The sequence below is a fragment of the Melanostigma gelatinosum genome (assembly GCF_949748355.1).
Source record: "Melanostigma gelatinosum genome assembly, chromosome: 6".
Taxonomy (NCBI): Eukaryota; Metazoa; Chordata; class Actinopteri; order Perciformes; family Zoarcidae; genus Melanostigma; species Melanostigma gelatinosum.
The window spans coordinates 11599233-11620561 of record NC_136639.1 but is presented as its reverse complement, the minus strand read 5'-3'; the positions used below and the strand labels follow the sequence as shown (position 1 = coordinate 11620561).

The following is a 21329-nucleotide window of genomic DNA, read 5'->3' as shown; positions in this document are numbered from 1 at the left end:
GAGGGGAGATGTATGCAGACCCCTCCTCTTCAAATCTACAGGAAACACTAATGGAAAGGCCTTCCTCCCCACATTAATAGTTCAGTCCACAGCACTTAATTGAAGAGCCTCACTATTATCATCTATCCTTAAACACTCCAATGATGGTTTGTTTTGCTCATAAATGCTATCAAACGTTGGCGGTTTTTTATCAGTATTTTAGTGCATGCATGCATACATTGTATTAAAGATCACTGTAAAACTGACTGTTATGGAAATTAATACTAAATTTCCTATTACTGATCCATATTATTCGTCTGTTATCTGTATGTGGTCTGGACTCTTGGCTGATGCTGCGCATGCGCACATCGCAGTTAGTCTGCGTGTCATGTTGATGAATTCTAAAACTGGGTCGTCAACATGTCCACCGCTGCTGCTCAACAAAACAATAACGAGGAGCCCGGGCTTCACGGTATGTACCGCGGCCAGGTCTCCTGCGCACCACGTTACAAAGACGGTTTAACGTGTCTTCAATAGGTGTGTGTGTCTGGGAAAATCTTCGTTTAATCAAGATTTTATTGTAAAAGTTACATCGGCTTCGGTGTTTCCTCTTCTTCTAGGAGGGGCGGAGGGTGATGTTGTTCGACGTCACCGCGGACTAGCCAATCGCGTTGTGATACATGTTTGATTGATGGAAGGGCAGCCAATCACGTACGCACGCCAGCAGTGGGGCGGACTCTAGCCAAAATGAAAACAAGTTTGGGACAAAAGACGAAATAAACGTTGCTTTTATTTGATGCTTTTTTGTAAAAATAACCCGATAAAACCCGATAATGGGTCCTATCACTCTCACTCCTTCTGTAGTCCACTCGCCTGATTGTTCAACAGGCCACACAGTCTTTCTGACAAATAAATAAATAATAAAGGAAAACAATGGTAGGATGATACACCACAGACGCATTTTAACAATACACTGGCCAAAGACTTGAATTGATAAACAATTGCATTAAAACGTTTGCTCAGACGGAAAAGCGGGGCGTGCGCTTTATATGTGACATCCCCGCTGGAACAGCGACATGCCTGGGCAAATAGTCTCACATTGCACTTCACACTTATGCAAGACATCACATGAGAGCAGCACCGATGACCCGTCTGTAGCTGGGTAATCGGTCATGTATACGTGCGTCGTCGAAATAAATACATCAACTCTATATTGTTTTTAGCGAGACCAAAAGGGAGGATGGGGGAGGGGCTCGTGCTATAATATAGTTTATATTGTGTGGTACTGGTAACCCAACACCGCTGGACATGAGAGATTGCATAACCCCTTTCCGTCTGGAAAAAACAACAACCGTGCAAGCCGTTTGTGGGGCAGTGGCACAAAGAAATGCATGCAATCATGGATGCATTGCACAGCCAGTTCATTTGAATGCACAGTGTCAGTGGTGCAGGAAATGTGGGTCAGCTGTTTCCATTAGAAAGGAGGCAGAGGCGTGTCTCTGTGTGGCGTGCAATCTGCTAGGTTTAAACACAACAAGCTAAATTTCCTCTTGACCTTTGTGTTGCCAAGGCTCTTGGGTAGAGCTGGAGCTGAATGGGAACACATCAGGGACCCAGGGCGTGCAGACCAATCTTCCAGAGACACCCGCTGCAGACCAAATAAACGCCAATGCTGGCATGAGTCAAACTCTGCAGACCTTGGAAGGGGTGCCTGAGAGTGATGAAACCCTGATTGGAGGACTAGAGCATGTGCCCTCCTCCTCCTCGATCCACAATGGAGATATGGAAAAGATTCTCCTGGATGCACAGCATGAATCCAGCCAGAGTAGCTCCTCCTGTGATAGGTAGGAATAAATGCCATTATATGCGCTTTAAAGCTCAGGGAAGCGTTTGGTGTAGTAATTTATTTCTTTTTTTTATCCCAATATTGTGACTCAGTCCTCACAGGCCACCAAGTCCAGATCAGGATGAGGGTCAGATAACTTTTGATGTGGAGATGCCCAGCCCACGAGATAGTCAGGTAAAACAACATATTTAAAAGTCCAACCCCTTTTCAGGTGTTTTCATTTGACACTAAAGCCTAATTACTTTGCCGCTATGTTTGCAGTCAGATGACGACAGTGCAGAGAAGGACAGAGAGGAAGACATCCTGATGAACAAAGAAGTAGACTGGGTCGCTGACTGGTCCAGCAGACCAGAAAACGTTCCACCAAAGTAAGCGGACTCTCACGTCCAGAATCATTCACTGACGGTGGTTCAGGATATGGTTTTCTGAAGTTAATTTGCAGTAGTTGATTGCTTGATTGTTCCTCGCAGGGAGTTCCACTTCAGGCACCCGCGACGTTCAGTATCTCTCAGTATGAGAAAGAGTGGGGCCATGAAGAAAGGTGGCATCTTCTCTGCTGAATTCCTAAAAGTCTTCATCCCTTCCTTATTCATCTCTCACATTCTCGCTCTTGGCATCGGGTGAGTCTGAATTAATGCAGTTCTATCGTCACGCAGGCACGCGATGCAAGGCTTGGCATTGCATCGAAGAAAAGTTAAATTTATTCAATCTGCACTGATGTTTTGTACTTGTACAAAACTTGTTTTTTTTCAGTGACTCACCATGTGCCATAGGAAAGGGTCAGTACGGGCTGTGTCATTGTCAATTTATCAGTACACTGCTATTTTGGTTTTCAAGATGACTGTAATTTGTGTGTCTGACGCCTGTCTACTTGTTATGTATTCATAAAACAGGCTGGCCTGGATGTTTATGAAAATGTGTTCCTTCGTTTCAATTGATCAACTACTATGGATTCATTTCTTTATTTCAGTCCTACATCCTACATGTCAGCATTGTCATTTTCTGTACGCATTATCTCTTTCTTTTTTTTTACATGCAATTCATTTCAGTGTTTTGTTTTCTAGTGTGTACATCGGGAAGAGAATCGCCACAGCCTCCACCAGCTCTTACTGAAGAGACGATGCAGCAGTGCCTGGATGTTCTCTTGTCTCCCGGCCTCTCAGCCATCCTCCTGTAGTCGAGCTGTTTCTCTGCATCTGTTGTACGCCCACACTTCTACTTCCAGTCAGCCTTCAATTCTGTCACATTGTAGATGTAGTTGTAGCGTTATACACATGACGTAATGTGGTTGCACTCCATCACATTTTTGACACAGGGCAACATTTTACCCAGCAGCTGTCACCAACTTCTTCCACCAGTAGATGACAGACCCTGTTAGAGCTGCACAGTATTAGTCATCCTGTTCAACTCAAAAATATGTGACAAGGATTTGATGTCGGGTGGCTTGAGGGTTGAAGTTTTCTCCACTTGTTTTGATGTTCTGTCATGAGAAATCTGGACTTCTCCTAAGCGGCATCTCTCCACTGTTGTCTCAGTTGGCAGAGTGTACGAGCCTAAAATATGCGCCATATCCACAAAACAACAAATTGAATTGGCCCTGGGAACAGAGCGGACTTTAATCACCTTAACTTGTTGAGCTAATCATTCAAGGTGCAGTTATTGGGGGGGGGAAACAGATGATGTTGCACAGTGGGATTCGTTTTTAAATCCCACACATTTTTGAGAATCGAAGTTGTATCACGTTGACTCCTGAGGGCTTCTTTTAAAAGCTCTTTTTCTTTTCTTTTTTTTGGAAGGTTGGAAAGCTTAAACATTGATCAAGTGCTCTAGCTTTTTACAGGGGGGTTGTTTGAGTATATTATGATAGTGGAACCTAGGGCGGATGGCAATTTACCAGGCCATATGCTATTTTTATTTGTTTTTGCCTACATAGCTTATTCTTCAACATAATATAGAAGCAATGGCAAAGTGCCAAATTTGTATCTTTCACCACTGCACATTGGTTATTTATCTTAGACTGTTCATTTTATTTTCTGATATGTTTAGATATTTAAAGATGTTGGTGTAAAAAATAATTTAAACTGTGATCTGCCCCATGTTATAGACACCTTTTGACATTGTATACTTTGTTTATACATTGATATTAATGCATATTATGTCATTATTACCTAGCTTTGTCTCAGCGTATGTAATGTGTTTTTGCTGTTGTTTAATTGCTGAAGTGCAGTGGCAGAAACCACCACAGAGGAAGGTATTTCCAGGGGCCTCGATGAAGAGTGTTATCTGGCTTTTATGTAGATTACACTGTGCAATCATTTCACATTATATGGTACAATAAATCATGTCCTGTGTGCGTAGAACTTAGAGTAATACTAGAGGAGCATTTCCTAATGAAAATGCATGTGACCTCTGTATATAGATGCTGATTGGATGAGAGGATGATTCTTCTGTCAAAGGTTGTAAATGGATGACATTATAGAATCATATGAAAAAAATCCTCCACCATAATGTACAGTATTCAAAGCATTGGTTTGAAAGCTCTCAAGATGCATTCAGGCTTTAGTGCATTATATAACTCACAGTAACTCATAAACTGTCATAACAGGCTTATGTACAGTTAATCAGTGTGCAAAACAACATTTTGAATAAAGTTTGTACTTCATACAGCGGCTGAGATATAAATACAAAGAGTGGATAGTGTTCAATAGACTGAAATGCATTATTTAAGGCATAACTAATAATATGGCGTATCATTATGGGCTCCATACAGAGGCTGAGACATTAATACAAACAATACATTTACATTTTGACATGAATCACAAAGAAAAGAAAGAGAATGTGTGTAATTGCTGCATGTCAAGGTAAGTTTTCAGAAAAGATAAATCACATTCAGGTGTCACAACTCCTACATCCTCTTCTAAGTCCATGCCCTTCCCTTCTCGTTTAGGTGAGGTTTAAACTCCTCTTCCAACTTATTGTCCCTTAACTCCTGTGGTAACCTAGCTCTGTTAACACAATCATTCCAAAATAAATTCCATATTACTTACTTATTTGTGTTTGTACTACATCTTAAGATGCATAAAAATAGCTATGCATTTGTAACTTTTTTTTAACCCAGGAAAGATGAACTGAGAGCGCTCTCAGTTGTACACATACTAATCTGGAAGGTGCGTTGTACTTCCACAGTTGGCCGCGCTACAGTTTGGGGCTAAGGATCCGGCTCAAGGGCCATGTCTCTACAAAGCATCTTCTCTTTGATTTGTTCATTGTCCATTATCAATAACAATGAAGAAAAGATGAGGGGGCAACATTATAAATGGATGTGATGCATTTTTAGTTGCTTATAATCCTGTCCTTGCATGCCTGACTCGCATATTTTAGTCTAGTCCGTTGTGGTCCATCAGAGAGGTCAGATTTTGCCTTTTGATTGCATGGAATTTACCCTTTTTTTATCCACTTGACAGATCGTTGCTTGTTCATAGGCAGGCAGGCCCTGCTTAATAATGTAATAGTATTATAATGTCAAGTACCATATCAGATTATGTTCCATCAGTGCTAAGAAGCAAGAATCTAGGAGTCAGATTGGTATCATAATGGAATCATGACATTACATTTTGACATTGCTCACACACTTGTATATAATGTTTTAATTCTTCCCAACTATACACAGGGTAATTAAAAGTGTATCCATGTCAGAGACAACTTGGATTACTAATATAAGGTAGCCTGTAAAACAGATTCAATTAAACAGGTGATGCTTAACCTGTTTACCCCATACTGATAACGCAGCAGGGCGGGGCAGTGCGCATGCGCGATACCTCTTTGTGGCCCTTCTCTTGTTAGTGCTTGCCTGGTCTTCAGGGACCCATTCCAGCAGCAAATCCAAGGATAGGACTGTGAGGCAAAGATATAACCACGCATTTGTTATTATCTGTTAGGCTGCACTGTGCAAACCGTACATCGTCAGATAGGCACCGATCGCCCAGTGCGTCGACTTGCCAACAAGCAGAGCATCCATTCATCCTTTCATAGGCAGCTGAGGTGTTCCAGTCTAGCTAGCTTAGCGTTAGCCGAGAGGCAGTGGACAGCTGTGTCAGAGGGATCTTCAAAATGTCGGGGTACCAAGGAAAGAAGAACATTCCGCGAATTACAGTGAGTATTGTTTTATTACATGAAGAATATGACATTTATCCGTCGGTAGTGGTGTTTTTTGTTGTGTGTAACGTGCGGTGAGCCTCAGGATTAGACCAAAAACTAGCCCGACGTTTAGCTGTCGCGTCCATTCATTGACACCGACGCTGTCACCAGCAGCAGCAGCAGCAGCCGTGCTTCAGCTCATCACACCGAGAGGATGAACGATGATAACCAGCCAGCGGGGGGGGCTTGCACTTGCAGCGAGCTCTTTGGCGTTTTCTAATGTGGAGCTTTGGTAGTACGTGTCTCTCTTTGCTCCTTTAGCTGCCGCTCGTAGCTGTTAGCTCTCCTCCTCTGTCTCCATGACAGCATCCTCAGCTCGCAGGTTCCTTCACTGTCATCCCCTCATCTTTCATCCTCCATCCTCTGACATCTTGCTCCCTTCATTGTCTTCACTACGTCTTTGCAAAAACTTCAAATTCTGCAGCTATAGGACAAGCTCGTTATTGATTCCTGATTTCTGTGATATACTGTGTCAAATTGAGATTTAACAGTTCAATGTCTGTTTTGCGTTGCGGTGCAGCTTTTCAACCAGACAGCACAGCATTAAGGGCCTACAGTAGGGATGCCGGGATAGTTAAAAGAAGTAAAACCTCTTTAGTAAAGTAGGTCATTGGACAGCACCCATCCAAACAGTTTTTTCCCCTCTAAGCTTTCATCATGCAGCTGTTGTAGCTGAAGGCATATAAGGAGAAACTTCTCTAAGTTTGATCATTTAAGAGCAATGTCTCAGCTCGGGGGTCATGCTCTGTTTTGATCTGTTGTCTAGGACTCTCTCACAGGTCCAGGGTCATAAACATAGAGGCCCTGACATCTCACACACAACATGCAGACATGCTCCTCCAGACACCACTTATTAGTTTGGAATGAAGCAGAATCTGCAGTTTCACTCTGCTGAGCTTTTAACAAAACATCTACACAAGGCTTTTTCCCTGAACAACAGTAACTGGATTCATTCAAACATACAGTCGTATCTAGTACCACCAAAGTACCACCACACAGTCACTTTATCTGTTCGCAGGATGACAGAAACATATTCATTATTTTAAGCACTGATTCATTTTCTGCAGTCAATTAAAAAGATAGTCACAATGAGCACACTTAGGTTAATTTGGCTAAAAAGACAATAAATACAACTGGGAAATGTTTTTTTTAATATTTCTGCAGATTTTTGAGTTTGTCAATTTCTGTTTTCTTAGATGCAGCTAAAAATAATACAGTCTGATGATAATAGTCCTGCAATAAATCCTACCTTCATGAAAGAACATTATGTTCAGGTTCTGTGGTGCTACTGCATTGAATTGTGTCATACTGACAAGTGTTTCTATTATTTTCTACAGTGTTACAAACAGTTCCTACTTCCATTTCGAGTACAGCCTACGCTCTTGACACGGAACCCTTCACGAAGTACATTCAGTTCTTATTAATCAATTCAGTTGTATGACTGCAGATTACAGGATGAATCACGAGGGGCCGTTTTTTTATTGCGGAGAAGTGCGTCCGTCCATCTTTAACCTCGTATCCTGTTCACGGTGGCGTGAGAGCTGAAGCCGATCCCAGCTGACATCGGGCCAAAGGCAGGGCAAAGAAGCGCATGTGTGTTTTTATTTTACACAATGACACATTGATTTATAGATTTACGGACTGCAGCAATGCTCAATGAAAGCCATTTTGAGCTGAGGTATGGATCATCTCTGACCAATTTATTCTATAGTATACTAATGGCCTCATGTCAATAATACAGCCATGACTTTTAGTGCATTCCCGCTGTCCCTGTCCACCCTCTCTGGACATTAGAATCTGAGTGTTTCCTGCGTTGAGGTTTGCAGTAAACTACTTGTGTCTTCATTAGCTCTCCCGACTGTCCTCAGAGACCCTAGCAAGCCTGCAAGAGAAGTAGGCCAGCCTCTGGCCTGCGAGTCCTCTTTTCATCTCATACAGGTTGAATTAATTGTGGCGCTCGAGAGTTTGTGCTCTTACTCGAGAGCTTGGATCAAGACTGGCCTCAGATGAAGTGTCTATTATGTGTGACGAGATCATGTAGGATAACCTCTCTATAAGTTATAGATTCAACAGGATGACGGTGTGGATTGATCTACGGTTTATGTGCGAAATGGTGACTATTAGCTATGACCAACATTAGCAGCATTGTCTCTGCTTCACTAAAAATCTTTCTTGTTCTCTGAACAAACAGGGAAATACTCTGCGCGAAATGAATCACTGAAGTTGTCCCAAAGTTATTTTCTGTTAAGTAAGTCATTTGTCTTTGAAATCGGTCAATTTTACTCTTGACTTAAGGAATGGACTATTAGCCACACGGGATTAAAAGAGATGATTTCTCGCTCTTTTAGGAAGCTGGATCATTTTGTGGTTTGTGGATGATGTAAAGTTCTGTCTCCTCCTTTCAGAGTGACCGTCTCCTCCTCAAAGGAGCAAAGATAGTGAATGATGATCAGTCATTCCTGGCTGATATCTACATGGAGGATGGAGTCATCAAGTAAGTTCGATTTGAAGATTGGAACCTAACTCCTACCTGTTACTCTGACTCTTGGAGTCTAGATTGTCTTTGTTTTTATCACGTTCCCTTCATTCATTTCATGTTATTTTCCTTTCATTTGTCTCCTTCAGGCAACTCGGCGACAACCTCATTGTTCCCGGGGGAGTTAAGATCATAGAGGCTCATGGGAGAATGGTGATGCCCGGGGGCATCGACGTGCACACCCGATTCCAGATGCCTGACCGAGGCATGGTGTCAGCAGACGACTTCTACCAGGGCACCAAGGCGGCCCTGGCTGGGGGGACGACGATGATCCGTATGTATTATCTCCGACACATTCCCATGAGTGTTTTTCAACCAGCTTTAAAGCACAGTGGTACCGTCGCGGGGATTATAACATTGCAGATGTGCTTGCCGCCGAGCGTGTGATTTGATTACGCGGTTTGCCTGCGGACCTTTTTAAAATCCAACCTGTTTGTTTGTGTTTCACAGTTGACCACGTGGTGCCGGAGCCTGGCGTCAGCCTGGTTGCAGCCTTCAAACAGTGGAGGGAGTGGGCTGATAGCAAGTCCTGCTGCGACTATTCTCTGCATGTGGACATCACCGAGTGGAACAAAGACACTCAAGAAGAGATGGAGGCCCTAGTGAAGGATCATGGTACGCCGGCAGATTCCCTCTTCGCACACATCGAGTTTAAAAATGAAGAAGGGTTTCTTGCATGGGGAAAACTGACTACGAAACAGTGACTGAAATGTTTCTGCTGTAATTTTTCTTATCCTTTTGATTTTACTTTTCCCCTTTGCTCTGGGTTTCCCCTCTTTTGCTCTCCTTATTCCACCTTTTGGCTGTTTTCTCTCATAAGTTTTCTATCTTCAGGTGTCAACTCTTTCCTGGTCTATTTGGCTTATAAGGGTGTTTTCCAACTTTCTGACTCTGAGGTACGCTCGGCTTCTGGTTAATATTAGCGAGCTCTGCAGCTGTCTGTCACAGCATATGTTTTTGAGTCTGTTAGAAGTCTTTGGGGTGGAAGCTGGCGACCACGAGCTGATCTGTTTGTACCGTTTTCTTTAAGATCTATGAGGTGTTCGGTGTAATCAGAGACCTCGGAGCCATTGCACAGGTGCATGCTGAGAACGGAGACATCATTGCAGAGGTAACGGAACCACCAATACAGTTGGTCTCAGCCGTAAGCAGCTATTGCCATTTTGGATTCTAATGTTCTTGTGTGGTATCTTTTTAGGAGCAGAGACGTATTCTAGAGCTGGGGATCTCTGGCCCTGAAGGCCATGCACTCAGCCGCCCAGAGGAGGTAAGATGGAGCACTGGCCTCTCGAAAGAGAAAGACTTTTGTGATCGTGTACTTTTAAGATCAAAAGATGCAGGATACAGTACAAGCAAGAAGAGCAGCATGGAGACCAGGCTGATGAATCTGACTTTGTGTGTCTGCAGGTGGAGGCCGAGGCAGTAAATCGTTCTGTCACCATAGCCAATCAGACCAACTGTCCCCTCTACGTCACCAAGGTGATGAGCAAGAGTGCTGCTGATGTCATTGCTCTTGCCAGGAAAAAGGGTAAGAATAGAAATTTAGATTTTTCTTTTCTTTGCATATCTTCTGTAGTCTGTCTGTCCTTTTTTTGTTGTGCTGACAGCCTCCTGTCTCCTCCTTTTAGGTGCGGTGGTTTACGGAGAGCCCATATCTGCCAGCTTGGGCACAGATGGTACCCATTACTGGAGCAAGAACTGGGCAAAGGCAGCAACCTATGTCACTTCTCCACCGCTCAGTCCAGATCCCACCACCCCCGACTACCTCAACTCTCTGCTGTCATGGTAGGCGCTCTGTGCCAGGACCTGAAGATAACATGCCAACATTTGACGTGTGCTACTGCTGTGTGCTGCATTCTAGTTTTACCAAGCTATGCCCTTTACGTACGCCTACTTAATACAAAGAGAGAATATTAAGTTTAACAGATGAATGTCATGCTTTTATCACGAGTAATTGGCGATGTAAAACGTGTCCTTAGTCTTCTTGCTTTGGTTCTTTTCTAGCGGGGACTTGCAGGTGACTGGTAGTGCTCATTGCACTTTCCAGACATCTCAGCGTGCAATAGGCAAAGATAACTTCACCCTAATCCCAGAGGGCACTAACGGCACCGAGGAGAGGATGTCCCTAATCTGGGACAAATGTGTGGTGAGCTCGATCCGACCCACTTGTCACGCATTCCAAAAATTCCTCTCATGAAGTACTTGGGAGCAAATGACCTTGTCAGCCTTTGCACACGTTTAGATGCAAATGTGTTGTCCTAATAGGTGACTGGCAAGATGGATGAGAACCAGTTTGTGGCGGTGACCAGCACGAACGCGGCCAAGATCTTCAACCTGTTCCCTCGCAAGGGCCGCATCGCTGTGGGGTCTGATGCCGACCTCGTGCTGTGGGACCCGGATGTCACTAAGATCATCTCAGCTAAGAGCCACAACCTGGTCAGAGGGTTACTTTGCCTGTTTTCACTCTTATTCACAGTGTATTTTCATAATGTACGTGTCCTAGACATGTTAAGACTTTATTGTTTAAGTTTGCGCATGATGTGTGCATAACATGCTGAAGCAGCTCTGTTAAGAAGAGAGGTGCAGCGGCTGTTGGAGGCACTAACACAGGAGCAACAATAGATTAAGTGGCACAGAATAACACACAATCCAGGTGACAATTAGCTTTGAGAATAGAGTTCACAGTCAAACACCAGTTTAATCATTTAAAAAAGTGAACTTAATTTCTTTATTGTTATTATGTACTGTAACAGTATCCTGTGCGAACAGACAGAACAACAACTTTCAGATGTACTGCTACACAATGTCCTATTGAAAACCAGTTTACATTCTGTATTCAGTAAAGTTCTTTCTTTTCTTTTTTGCTCCCCAGGCTGTGGAGTATAACATCTTTGAGGGCACAGAACTGCGCGGAGGACCTGTGGTGGTGATCAGCCAGGGCAAGATTGTGTTGGAGGAGGGCAGCCTTCACCCCACGGAGGGCTGCGGTCGCTACATCAGCCGCAAACCCTTCTCTGACCACGTTTACAAGAAGATAAAGGCTCGCAGCAGGGTGAGTTCTGATCGCAGGTAGTCGCACCTCCGACCAGGCGCACTAATCCAGTTATACAGAAACTAAAATCTTCCAATACAGTTAGCCGGTCAGCTTCTGGTCTGATTGATTGGCCTGTATGTTTAGCTCACAGAGTTGCGAGGGGTCCCCAGGGGCCAGTATGACGGGCCGGTGTGCGAGGTGACCGTGACTCCCAAGGTGATGTCCACAGTCTCCTCAGTGAAGACTTCCCCTGCCAAGCAGCAGCAGCAGCAGCAGCAACAGCAGCAGCAGCAGCAGCAGGTTACTCACCAGCCAGTGCGCAACCTTCACCAGTCTGGCTTCAGTCTGTCTGGTGAGTGAAAGCACACGTTCGTTCCTGCCAGCCGGCCTTGTTCACAACAAGGCAATTAGGTTATAATGTGTTTGTTCTATGTTGATTTTTTTTTTTAGGCGCCCAAGTTGATGACAACATTCCTCGTCGCAACACTCAACGCATCGTGGCTCCACCTGGTGGGAAAGCCAACATCACCAACCTCGGCTAGGCTCTTTCCTAAACTGAGCCAGGGGTTCAGGGCAACACGGGACCAGAGGCCACTCTTTCCGCTGTCACATCACATCTGGTCACCTCTGACTCCCCCTGCACCCCACACACAAGCACTCCATCCATTCTTATTCACACACTACCATGATGTCACTGTGCAAAAAAAGAAGAAGAGAAAAGCACTATTCCACACTGTTTCATCTTTCCTGCCATATTCCATTGTCAAAGAAGGATCAAGTGAATTGAAGCAGCTTTTTGTTTTGGTGTTTTTGTTAAACCCAGTTTGATAATTGATGAAATTAATTTGTTTACATTTCTGTATCGTTTTTGCTGTACTTGTTTGAGCTGATAAGTTGCCCTCTTGGCTCAGAAAATTGACAGAAAAGAAGAGGTTAGTTTGACGAGCAGGCGTTTTAGAAACTGCAGGTGTTCACAATCGTTCTCAATGCGCTGTTCATTTAACAGATGGAGTGGAGTGAAAAGCCTCCATTGTCCATTTTGTAACACCGTTGAGCTGTAAGGTTGCTGTTTCAGTACAAAAATGTTACATAAATCTAAATGCTCATCATGAAAGATTTAGACTGAAGAACATAGTTTCTGCATTTCAGCACCTAATTATGTCTGAAGTTTGCGTTATTTGATCTTTGTGTAGATACTGTGTAAAACAGAACAATTCACCTTCCTCCTCCTTTTGAATTGTAGTTCATTTGTTAAAAAATAATCAATGTATCTTTTTTATCACGTTAAGTCATTTTGGAAAGCGCTGACTGCACTGAAAGGGTATTTTATGGTTGAACTACACCTTCAACTCCAGCCTGAATATGGGAGAGAGAAATGGCTGGCACATTACATGTCGTCTTGAGTCGCGTGAACCTTTTCCCTCATCTCATCATTTGGGTTTTCCCTCATATTTATTAAAGAGATTGTCAGGGCAACAAGCTTCCAATAATCCGACCGGTGTATATTGTTCAGGATACAGACGGACGCTACGAAGAAGCTAGACGGGAGCTTTGCCGACAACTTCTCTGCACCTGGTGCTATATGACCATTGCTGTATACGTGCAGATGATGTCCACACCCAACACAGCACTCGCCATTCACCCACTTTTGACAAAATATGTTTTGCACTCGTAACAATCCAAATGATAAAAAAATGTATGTGAGCTTGCAACTTTTTATTTGTGTTGGATATGTCTGTATGTTTTAGAATACAAACTACTTGCCTGCCTGTTCTGTAAGATATTGACAGCACACTGTATCTATGACGGCTCTTTAAAGACGTGGAACCATGATCTTTGAGACCTGATAAAAATGCTTCGGTATGTATATGAAATCCCCCCCCCCCCCCCCCCCCCCCCCCCCCCCCCCCCCCCCCCCCCCCCACAGTGCGTTGATGATGTGTCCCCTGTTCTCGGTGTTGGTGTCGTGAATGAATTATCAGATATCCAGTTTCTCCTTTCTTACCACCTCTAAATGCCCAACACTGTCGGCACCTGATCCACTCGAGGTTGTAACTGTACTCGCTAAACCACAGCGGGTCGTCAGTTTCACGGCACGGTGCGGCCATACTGTAAAACACTGGATTATTTCTTCCTCATTGCCTTGTCAAGTGTAAGTTTTGTATGCCAAGCTATAATGTGAAGTGATTTACATTTGGGGAAGCGTCATGGTGGTGGTTATTGAGTTGTGATGTTGAGCACTGTGTTGCCCCTCTCCCAGCAAGTGTGATACTCTTGGTCATGTATGTTTTGTAGGATCTACCAGGGTTTTGGGGGGGGGGGGGGGGGGGGGGGAAATCATCAGTCTTGTCAGCATTTGACCCTATCTGTGTTGACTTCAGTGGATTAAAATAATAAAAATGAAAGCTATGGTATTGTCTTTATATATTTATATATATATAGATATACATGAACAAGTTAACAAAAATGTATTGAAATGACACAGTATTCTACAGTATCCTAAAAATTTCATTCCTGGAAAAATATATAATTTGGTAAATTATGAGAAACGTAGGGATGATGTTCATAAACATTTAGGTTTTGATAGTTTATGAGTCACCAATTTTTCCATGAAAATTAACTTTAAAAGACTAGAAACTGTTCGTATTCCTCCTAATTTTGCATTTTTGCTCATTCAGCTGACAAACTGCACAATTTTTTAAAAACATGGGTCCTGAGTGGAGCGATGTCATCTAATTTACACATTTTCCATTTTTAACGGAACTACTTCTCTACATTTCAAAGCATTTGTCTGACAGCATACTGGTTTCATTGCAGATTGAGATTTTACAAACAAAAACATTTGATGAACTTATAAAATATAATGTATTGTTCCTGTTTTTCTTTCATTTCATTCGCTACTCAATGAGCTCCAAGTGTGAAATGCTTCTTGCTCACAGATGTCTCAGTATTTAGAATCCAACACTCGGATATTTAAAGTAACAATCCACTCACAGAATGATGTATGTGCCGAGTTTAGATGAGAAGGCTGTTTTCTCATTCAAGTTTCTCTGTGCTGTACATGAACTCTCAATTTAAGGTGTGTACATATACAAGCTGGTTTTGTGACTTCACAACTCGTTTGGAGATCAGTCGTGGTCCAGTATCCAACCTACTCTAGCATGATGTGGGAACTTTAATTAAACTTCCTGCGCATATTGACTGAGAACAGACTTCTCAGTAACGTAGGACACATCTTGTGTTTCCACATTTGTAAATTCAAGATTTTTCAATGGGGAGTAGATGTCATTTTTAACTCTTTAACTGAACTTTTTTGTGCAACAAACATATCAGATGCAAATAGATATATTTTTTCACATTTTTGTAGTTGTATTCTCATAGGGGTCATTTTTCTGCATCATGAATACTTCACTCTTGGTGCAGCATTTTTGAATGGTGTATGGCTACTTTTACTTTACTTTTCATCAAATAATTGTAATTAGTTAAATAGAAGTTCACCAACGCAGCACTGTCTCCAACGTCCTTATGATAATTATGCTTTTACAGACATTTAAAAATCCTAAAACAGTTTGACATGGAACACAAAGTGACCTCAAATTAAAATGTGTCACACTCCACCCACATCCGCTGTGGATGGAGTAACTGCAGATAGGCAGTGAGACACTAGGTGGAGGCACAGTCGTGATGCGCAGCATTTGCTTTTTAAGACACATCACCCACAGGGAGCTGCCGGTAAAATGAACTGAGCAACTTCACAGTGAATGCACACATCAGCAACAGCCAACAGCTCAGTGAGTGATGCCCCCTGGCTGCTTGACAGTTGTCCAATTAGGACTTAGCATGATGAATGCACTGATTGAACCTGAAAGGGGAATCCTATAATGTCAATAACTTTACCGTCACTAATGAGAGCTTTAGAGAGAAAACTAAATGCACCAGGAGGACTACCCGAGTCCTCCTGGGAAAGGCAAACATGAGTCACCAGCAGTGCTGTGCTTTCAATCCACTGGAACGCAGACACTACTATTTTTAGCATTCATGATTAATTGTATTCCCTTTCAGAGTCAATGATTGTAATCTTTTAACATTGATCATTTAAACATGAAAACATACAATTAGGGAGTATGGTGAAACAAATTGGTGGTGTTCTTGGTCTGTTCCAATCTAATATCGGACTCCTGCAAGGATGCAGATCTAATTATGGTATTCATTACAGCTATTGCATTTGGAAGATGAAATATCTTTATCAAGCGTGGCACACAGATATCTGTTGGCTGAGGTTTTGTTCATAATGCCAGCACTTTCTGTAGAGAGAGAGACAAAAGAGGGAGGGGTGAACTCTGTCATCTGAATCATCTGTAGTTTATTGCTGGTGCTGGTAGCTTCCTCTCCGAATAGCATCTGTGCAGAGATGGTGTGATGTAAAGGTTCACAGACGTGTCAGTCAATGACAACGCGGACACAGACAAGCACTCTTGCTGCATTGCCGTCCCCTGTGGGTAAGCTGTTGACGCCACTTCTACTGCACTTAACACACAACTGCATCCCGTCCTTTTCGCACTCGCAACGGGAGTACATCTTGGTACTACAGAAGGAGAACATAAATCAATCGTTGGCAGAGAATGTCCTCTTGTCCTTTGATGCCGCTTGGTACCCAGAGAGACACTAACTACACACTTGTTTTTTCTCCTTTGCGCTGGAAAACAGCACCCCCGCAGCAGATCTCATAAAAGTCTTTGCATATGGATGGTAACTAAAAAAAGTCCTGAAACAAGGAGTACAGCCTGAGGCAAGAATGTCTGAGACTGTGTATGACTTAACTTGACATTTCTAAATCTGGGGGATTTTTTTAAGAGGCTTGTGGGCCGGTCAGGATTGAGGTCAACAAACCACAAGGTCAGTTGAAATTCCACAGAAGTATGTTAAGACATCCACCTGGCACTGCTTCTCGGTACATGCGATTGTAGACATGTGAATAGATGAACTGGATGCTTTCAGGGGCTGTATTCAGTGAATCATCCAAATGAAACCACAGGAGTCCACAAATGCCCTCATGAATCCCTTTCTTAGGAATATGACATACAAATTTATTGTAATGTGACGTGGGAGCAGCAAAGTCCGTTCATTTTCACTCTGTACGGAGCAGTGTACAAACAGTATTTTGACAACAGGAACAGCATTAGGCACACTTTGGAGACAACAGGAGCACCACTGACCAGCATTTTTTGAATTTTTGGTGAAATCATGCAACATATAAAGTTTCCTATGAACATTTTTTATACATTTGAACTGTTCTTCGGGAATATAAAACATGTAAACACATTGTAATATTGTGTTCTCTTTACTATGAGGAATTTTTCTTTTGATCCACTAGGGATTCTTTTTTATTTTTACAAAATTTGATACACATTTGCTTTATTTTCTTCCCTTCTAAGCTGTATTCTGCTACAGTTTGTTTTTAGAAAGCATAAAAGCCATCTTCTTAAAGGGGTCAAATAAAATATGTATGATAAATGTAGATATTTTGTTTTTCTTTGACAATCATACATCCAGGAAGAATCACAAAATGTTATCAAAGCTGAGATTTTTTTAAATATAAAAATTCAAAGCAGCCACCAGCCAATACAACTCATCCAACTGTACAAAAGGAAATATATTCTCATCTGTGACATTGAAAGCGGAGTCATGACTAATGGATGAAGGATTATAGTGGCTATACAGGCTCTCCTTTTTCTGACAGGGACAGTTGGTGGATTTTAATGGTGGGAAGGTTTCCGACTGGAGGCGGCTGGGCGCAATTTGACCCCTGCGGAGGAGTCAAGACACAGCAGCAGGTCCGATGGAAGCTTTTACTGCAGAGTTTGGCCACTTTATCCCTGCTTGTCTTGGCCGGTCCTGATCCACCTGAGGGGCCTCCGGGAAAGACATTCCACTCCCTGCTGTCCCTGGAGGAGGGGGTTCTGGACAGGGCCATGGAGGAGGAAGGGCTGAGTCGACAGGGCGCCCCCCTGCTGTCCAGTCCCAGAGTGAGGGGCTGACTGTGACCCTGAGTTTGACTCTGACCTGCCCTCAGATGATAATGGTGTGGGCTGGGTGTCTTTCTCAGACAGTGACCTCCGAGTAAACTCTGGAAAGCTTTCTTAAACTCCTGGTTGGAGCACGGGTAAATGATGGGGTTGATGCAGCTATTGAAGTAACCGAGCCAGAACGTGATCTTGAAGACAGTGTCTGAAGGTCTGTATGCGGGAAAGATGGAGCCTGTGGGAACATTAGGGTGATAAACATTGCATTAACAGGACAGCAGAAGGAACGACAATATCCCAACCGAATGAAACCGAATGAAACCGAAACAATGATCTGATTGACGCTGAAACGCAGAGCAGAGCTGAAGGGAATTGCAGAGTTGGTTGATTCTGTAGGTAATATCTGGATCCTCATGAGCAACCCGTGTTTTAAACCTACAGGAGTGTAACTTTCCCCCTTTTGTTGTGATGTAGACGTGTACTTCAGGGGGTGTCAGTACATCCTGACATCATTGTGGTTAAAGGTGCAACAGAGTGCACTTCTGACCACACCCGGCCACACCCAGAGTGAAAATTTAATTTTTCTTTTCATCAATCACTTCATGGAGTTATTCTTTAATTTACCTGAAATGTCAAGGAGAGAAGAGGGCAATCCACAAACAAACAGAGCTAAAACAACTCATCATTTTCAATTTTTTGACAAGATCAAATTCCCACGATTCATTTTTCTCAAAATAATGTGTAGGCTGCTGCAATAAACCAAATCAAACAATCATGATGTATCCAGCTCTACGCGACAAAACCAAACTATTGCTTGGTAATTTACTCATACATCTCTCATTGTCCAGAGACTTGTGGCAGCGGTATGCAGTCTGATGCCAGGATGAGATGGGGAGCATTGGTAAGCTAAGGCTTTTTCTTATTTCCCAGTCAAGAAAAGCAAAAGCCAAATGGCAGCAGCTAAATTTACAAGCATAATAGCATTGAATAAATAAAAAACAGCCCAGAGGGATTTGTGAGGGTTTTGTCATATATCTCATATTTCCTTCTCACATTCCCATCATATTGACTCCAGTCTCCAGCACATACAGTTGCAAGCCGTGCGAGTTCCCCTCAAGCACACTTCAGGGACAGTAGGAGACGGGAACATCAAATAAAGTCTGACACTGATGTGATGGCTTTATCGGTCAGTCCTGGACTGCCATTGTGATGAAGTGAGACAGGAAGAAATTACTTTAAGCTTCATTCAAAGATATCCGTTTGAAATATATGTTGGTCGGAAGTGCTATGCTTTTGTTTACAGAGAGGAGAGCACCTGTGCCAGTCAGACATATAAACATTTTATTGGACCTATTTATAGAGCGTCTTTATAGAGCGTCTACCTGGCCGAGTCACAACATTTACTAGGCTGCTCAAGAGGCCACAAGGCTCCCATGAATGACAGTAAATTCAGAGTGTGCCCACAAAATAGCAATTCAATCATCATTAAAATCGCTAGCACTTAAAAACCTGGCAGCGGCATCAATCGATCTATAAAATTAATTAATGCAGGAGTTAAGTAGCTTTCTTGAAGTGGTCTGACTCATATGTGTGAGATTATTCAATATGTGAATCTGTTTTTAATATGTGAAATGGTATTGATTAAAAAAGGAAAGGTGCATAATACGAGATCTCTATTGCCTCTCAACGGCTCTGAACATGGCGACGTGGCTCAAAGCTAACAGAGCACTTAGCACTTTTGCTAACTGTGTTAACGTGAGGGGGAACGAGAGGGTGGGCACTATCTTCTGCAGCAACGCCGTCGGTTAGGGCAACTTAGCTGTAACTGCCGTATGAGAGCAGTGTCGAGCAACGGCCATGAGCCGAGTGGGGTACGCTCATTCACTACCGTGCATTAAAAGTCTATGCAGGGCCGGCCCGGCCATGTCAACAAAGCAAGGAGGAGCTCTGATAACAGCACACACAAAGAGAGCAACTTCATTCTCTGCTCAGGTAGACATTACTCCACTACATCTTTACAGAGCAAATATTTTTTTTGCTGCTATATTAATGTTCTTGACGACCTATATTGCTCCTTTAAAATACCGGTCCTGTGCATCTTTAAAGGAATAGTGACATTGTGGGAAACATGCACATTTCCTTTGTCACCGAGATTTCGATGAGAATACTTTCATATCTGTTCAATATTAATCTGGTGCCAGGAGACAGTTTAATTTAGTTCAGCATACAGACTGGAAACGTGGGAACAGCTTGGCTCTGTCCAAAGGACACAAAGTCTGCTTTAACGCTTTTTTTTTAATCTTTGGTTTTAGTAACATGCTATCATTTGTCAAGTTGTGAGCTTTAGGTGCTGGTGGACTTTTTAAAAACTTTACAACACACGGGGGAGAGTGACTACATTCTCTGCGCAGGGAGACATTACTCCACTATATCTTTACATCACACATAGTTGTTTGCTACCAAATGAATGCTCTAAATTTCCAGTTGAACTTGTTTAAACAACTGTTGCTTTGCTCAAACAAATGCTACATAGATCTTGGGCATTCTCTGAAATGATTGAATATCACATACAAGATGAACATGACAATACTCACCGATGGGTAGCACCAGGAAAAAGGGCAACCAGCACAACACGAAGCAGCCAACCACAATGCCCAAGGTCTTGGCGGCCTTCTTCTCACGCGAGAACTTGAGCAGTCGCAGGGCGAAATGTGTGCGGCTGCGAAGGGACTCGTCCTCTAATACACTTGTGTTGCCTCTGTGTATCCTGAGTGTCACCCGCTCTGAGTCGGACTTCTCTGTTTTGTGGCCCTCTCTCAGGCCCCGGCTCTCCCTGTGAGCTACCACATAAACCCGACAGTACATGACCAGTATGATGACCAGAGGGAGGTAGAAAGAGCCCACAGCAGAGAAGATAGCGTAGGCGGGCTCCTCCGTGATCTTGCATATGGACTCGTCCTCAGGTGCCGGCTCTTTCCAGCCAAACAAAGGTCCAACAGATATGATGACAGACAGCACCCACAGCAGCATCACTGCCAGCAGCGCCCTGCGTTTTGTCACTATCGATGGGTAGCGCAGAGGGTAGCTGACTCCAATGTAGCGGTCAACAGAGATCACACAGAGGCTCATGATGGAAGCAGTGCAGCAGAGTACATCCACAGCTGCCCAAACATTGCAAAAGGCCCGTCCAAACACCCAACGATCCACAATCTCAAAAATAGCAGAGAAAGGTAGTACAGCGGAGCTGAGCAGCAAATCTGCCACTGCCAGATTAACTATAAAATAATGTGTGACTGTCCGCAGGTGTCTATGGCAAACCACGGAGAGGATTACCAGGATGTTACCCACAATTCCAAACAGAATCAAGACGCCAAGAACCAGGCCCAGAACCACAGCCTTGACCACGTTAAGCTCTTGGACTAAAACCTGGCTGCAGTTGGAGCAGTTCTGTGTTGGAGGAGGTGGGGTCATGTTGTCCAGCACAGGAACCATCTATTCCAATACGAAGCGGATGCTCGGCCCTGTCCTGCGTTGCAAAGGTGGACTGTAACACCCATCTATTTTATTTCACAAAGGGACATCAGTGCATTCTCATAAAAGCCATTTGAGTAATGATCACATTAAGTCGGTCTTGTCACAACATCATTTGAATGATGATGCCTCTGCCAAATGAACTATTACGCACATCAAGAAAAATAAAACTCCAGGACGCAT

General features: G+C 43.2%; 3 protein-coding genes across 3 annotated transcripts; 2 read left to right on the top strand and 1 right to left on the bottom strand.

Annotated features, from left to right (window-relative positions):
- Positions 1-372: 372 nt before the first annotated feature.
- bnip3la (BCL2 interacting protein 3 like a) lies at positions 373-4487 on the top strand. Its single transcript, XM_079269640.1, has 6 exons — positions 373-451; positions 1550-1823; positions 1918-1999; positions 2087-2193; positions 2296-2445; positions 2890-4487. Exons 1-6 carry the CDS (start codon positions 400-402, stop codon positions 2936-2938), a joined length of 714 nt encoding a protein of 237 aa, XP_079125766.1. The 5' UTR covers positions 373-399; the 3' UTR covers positions 2939-4487.
- Positions 4488-5714: 1227 nt separating this feature from the next.
- On the top strand, positions 5715-13471 carry LOC306778462 (dihydropyrimidinase-related protein 2-like). The gene is made up of 14 exons (XM_079269955.1): positions 5715-5977; positions 8428-8516; positions 8648-8832; positions 9009-9173; positions 9393-9454; positions 9589-9669; positions 9757-9825; positions 9966-10086; positions 10187-10343; positions 10563-10704; positions 10824-10994; positions 11431-11610; positions 11737-11944; positions 12043-13471. The coding sequence occupies exons 1-14, from the start codon at positions 5936-5938 to the stop codon at positions 12132-12134; spliced, it is 1764 nt and encodes a 587-aa protein (XP_079126081.1). The 5' UTR covers positions 5715-5935; the 3' UTR covers positions 12135-13471.
- A 3834-nt stretch (positions 13472-17305) lies between these two features.
- Positions 17306-21107, bottom strand: adra1aa (adrenoceptor alpha 1Aa; the record flags this gene model as incomplete). The annotated part of the gene is made up of 2 exons (XM_079269628.1): positions 17306-17850; positions 20210-21107. 2 exons carry the CDS (start codon positions 21105-21107, stop codon positions 17306-17308), a joined length of 1443 nt encoding a protein of 480 aa, XP_079125754.1.
- Between the last annotated feature and the right edge of the window lie 222 nt (positions 21108-21329).

What these genes read in the sequence shown, in the direction of transcription:
- bnip3la (XM_079269640.1), top strand. Translation starts at nt 400, where the DNA reads ATGTCCACCGCTGCTGCTCAACAAAACAATAACGAGGAGCCCGGGCTT. An exon ending in CCAGCCCACGAGATAGTCAG is followed by an intron (nt 2,000 to 2,086) that starts GTAAAACAACAT and finishes CTATGTTTGCAG; the next exon opens with TCAGATGACGACAGTGCAGA. An exon ending in ATTCTCGCTCTTGGCATCGG is followed by an intron (nt 2,446 to 2,889) that starts GTGAGTCTGAAT and finishes TTTGTTTTCTAG; the next exon opens with TGTGTACATCGGGAAGAGAA.
- LOC306778462 (XM_079269955.1), top strand. Translation starts at nt 5,936, where the DNA reads ATGTCGGGGTACCAAGGAAAGAAGAACATTCCGCGAATTACA. An exon ending in GGCCCTAGTGAAGGATCATG is followed by an intron (nt 9,174 to 9,392) that starts GTACGCCGGCAG and finishes TTCTATCTTCAG; the next exon opens with GTGTCAACTCTTTCCTGGTC. An exon ending in CTCAACTCTCTGCTGTCATG is followed by an intron (nt 10,344 to 10,562) that starts GTAGGCGCTCTG and finishes GTTCTTTTCTAG; the next exon opens with CGGGGACTTGCAGGTGACTG.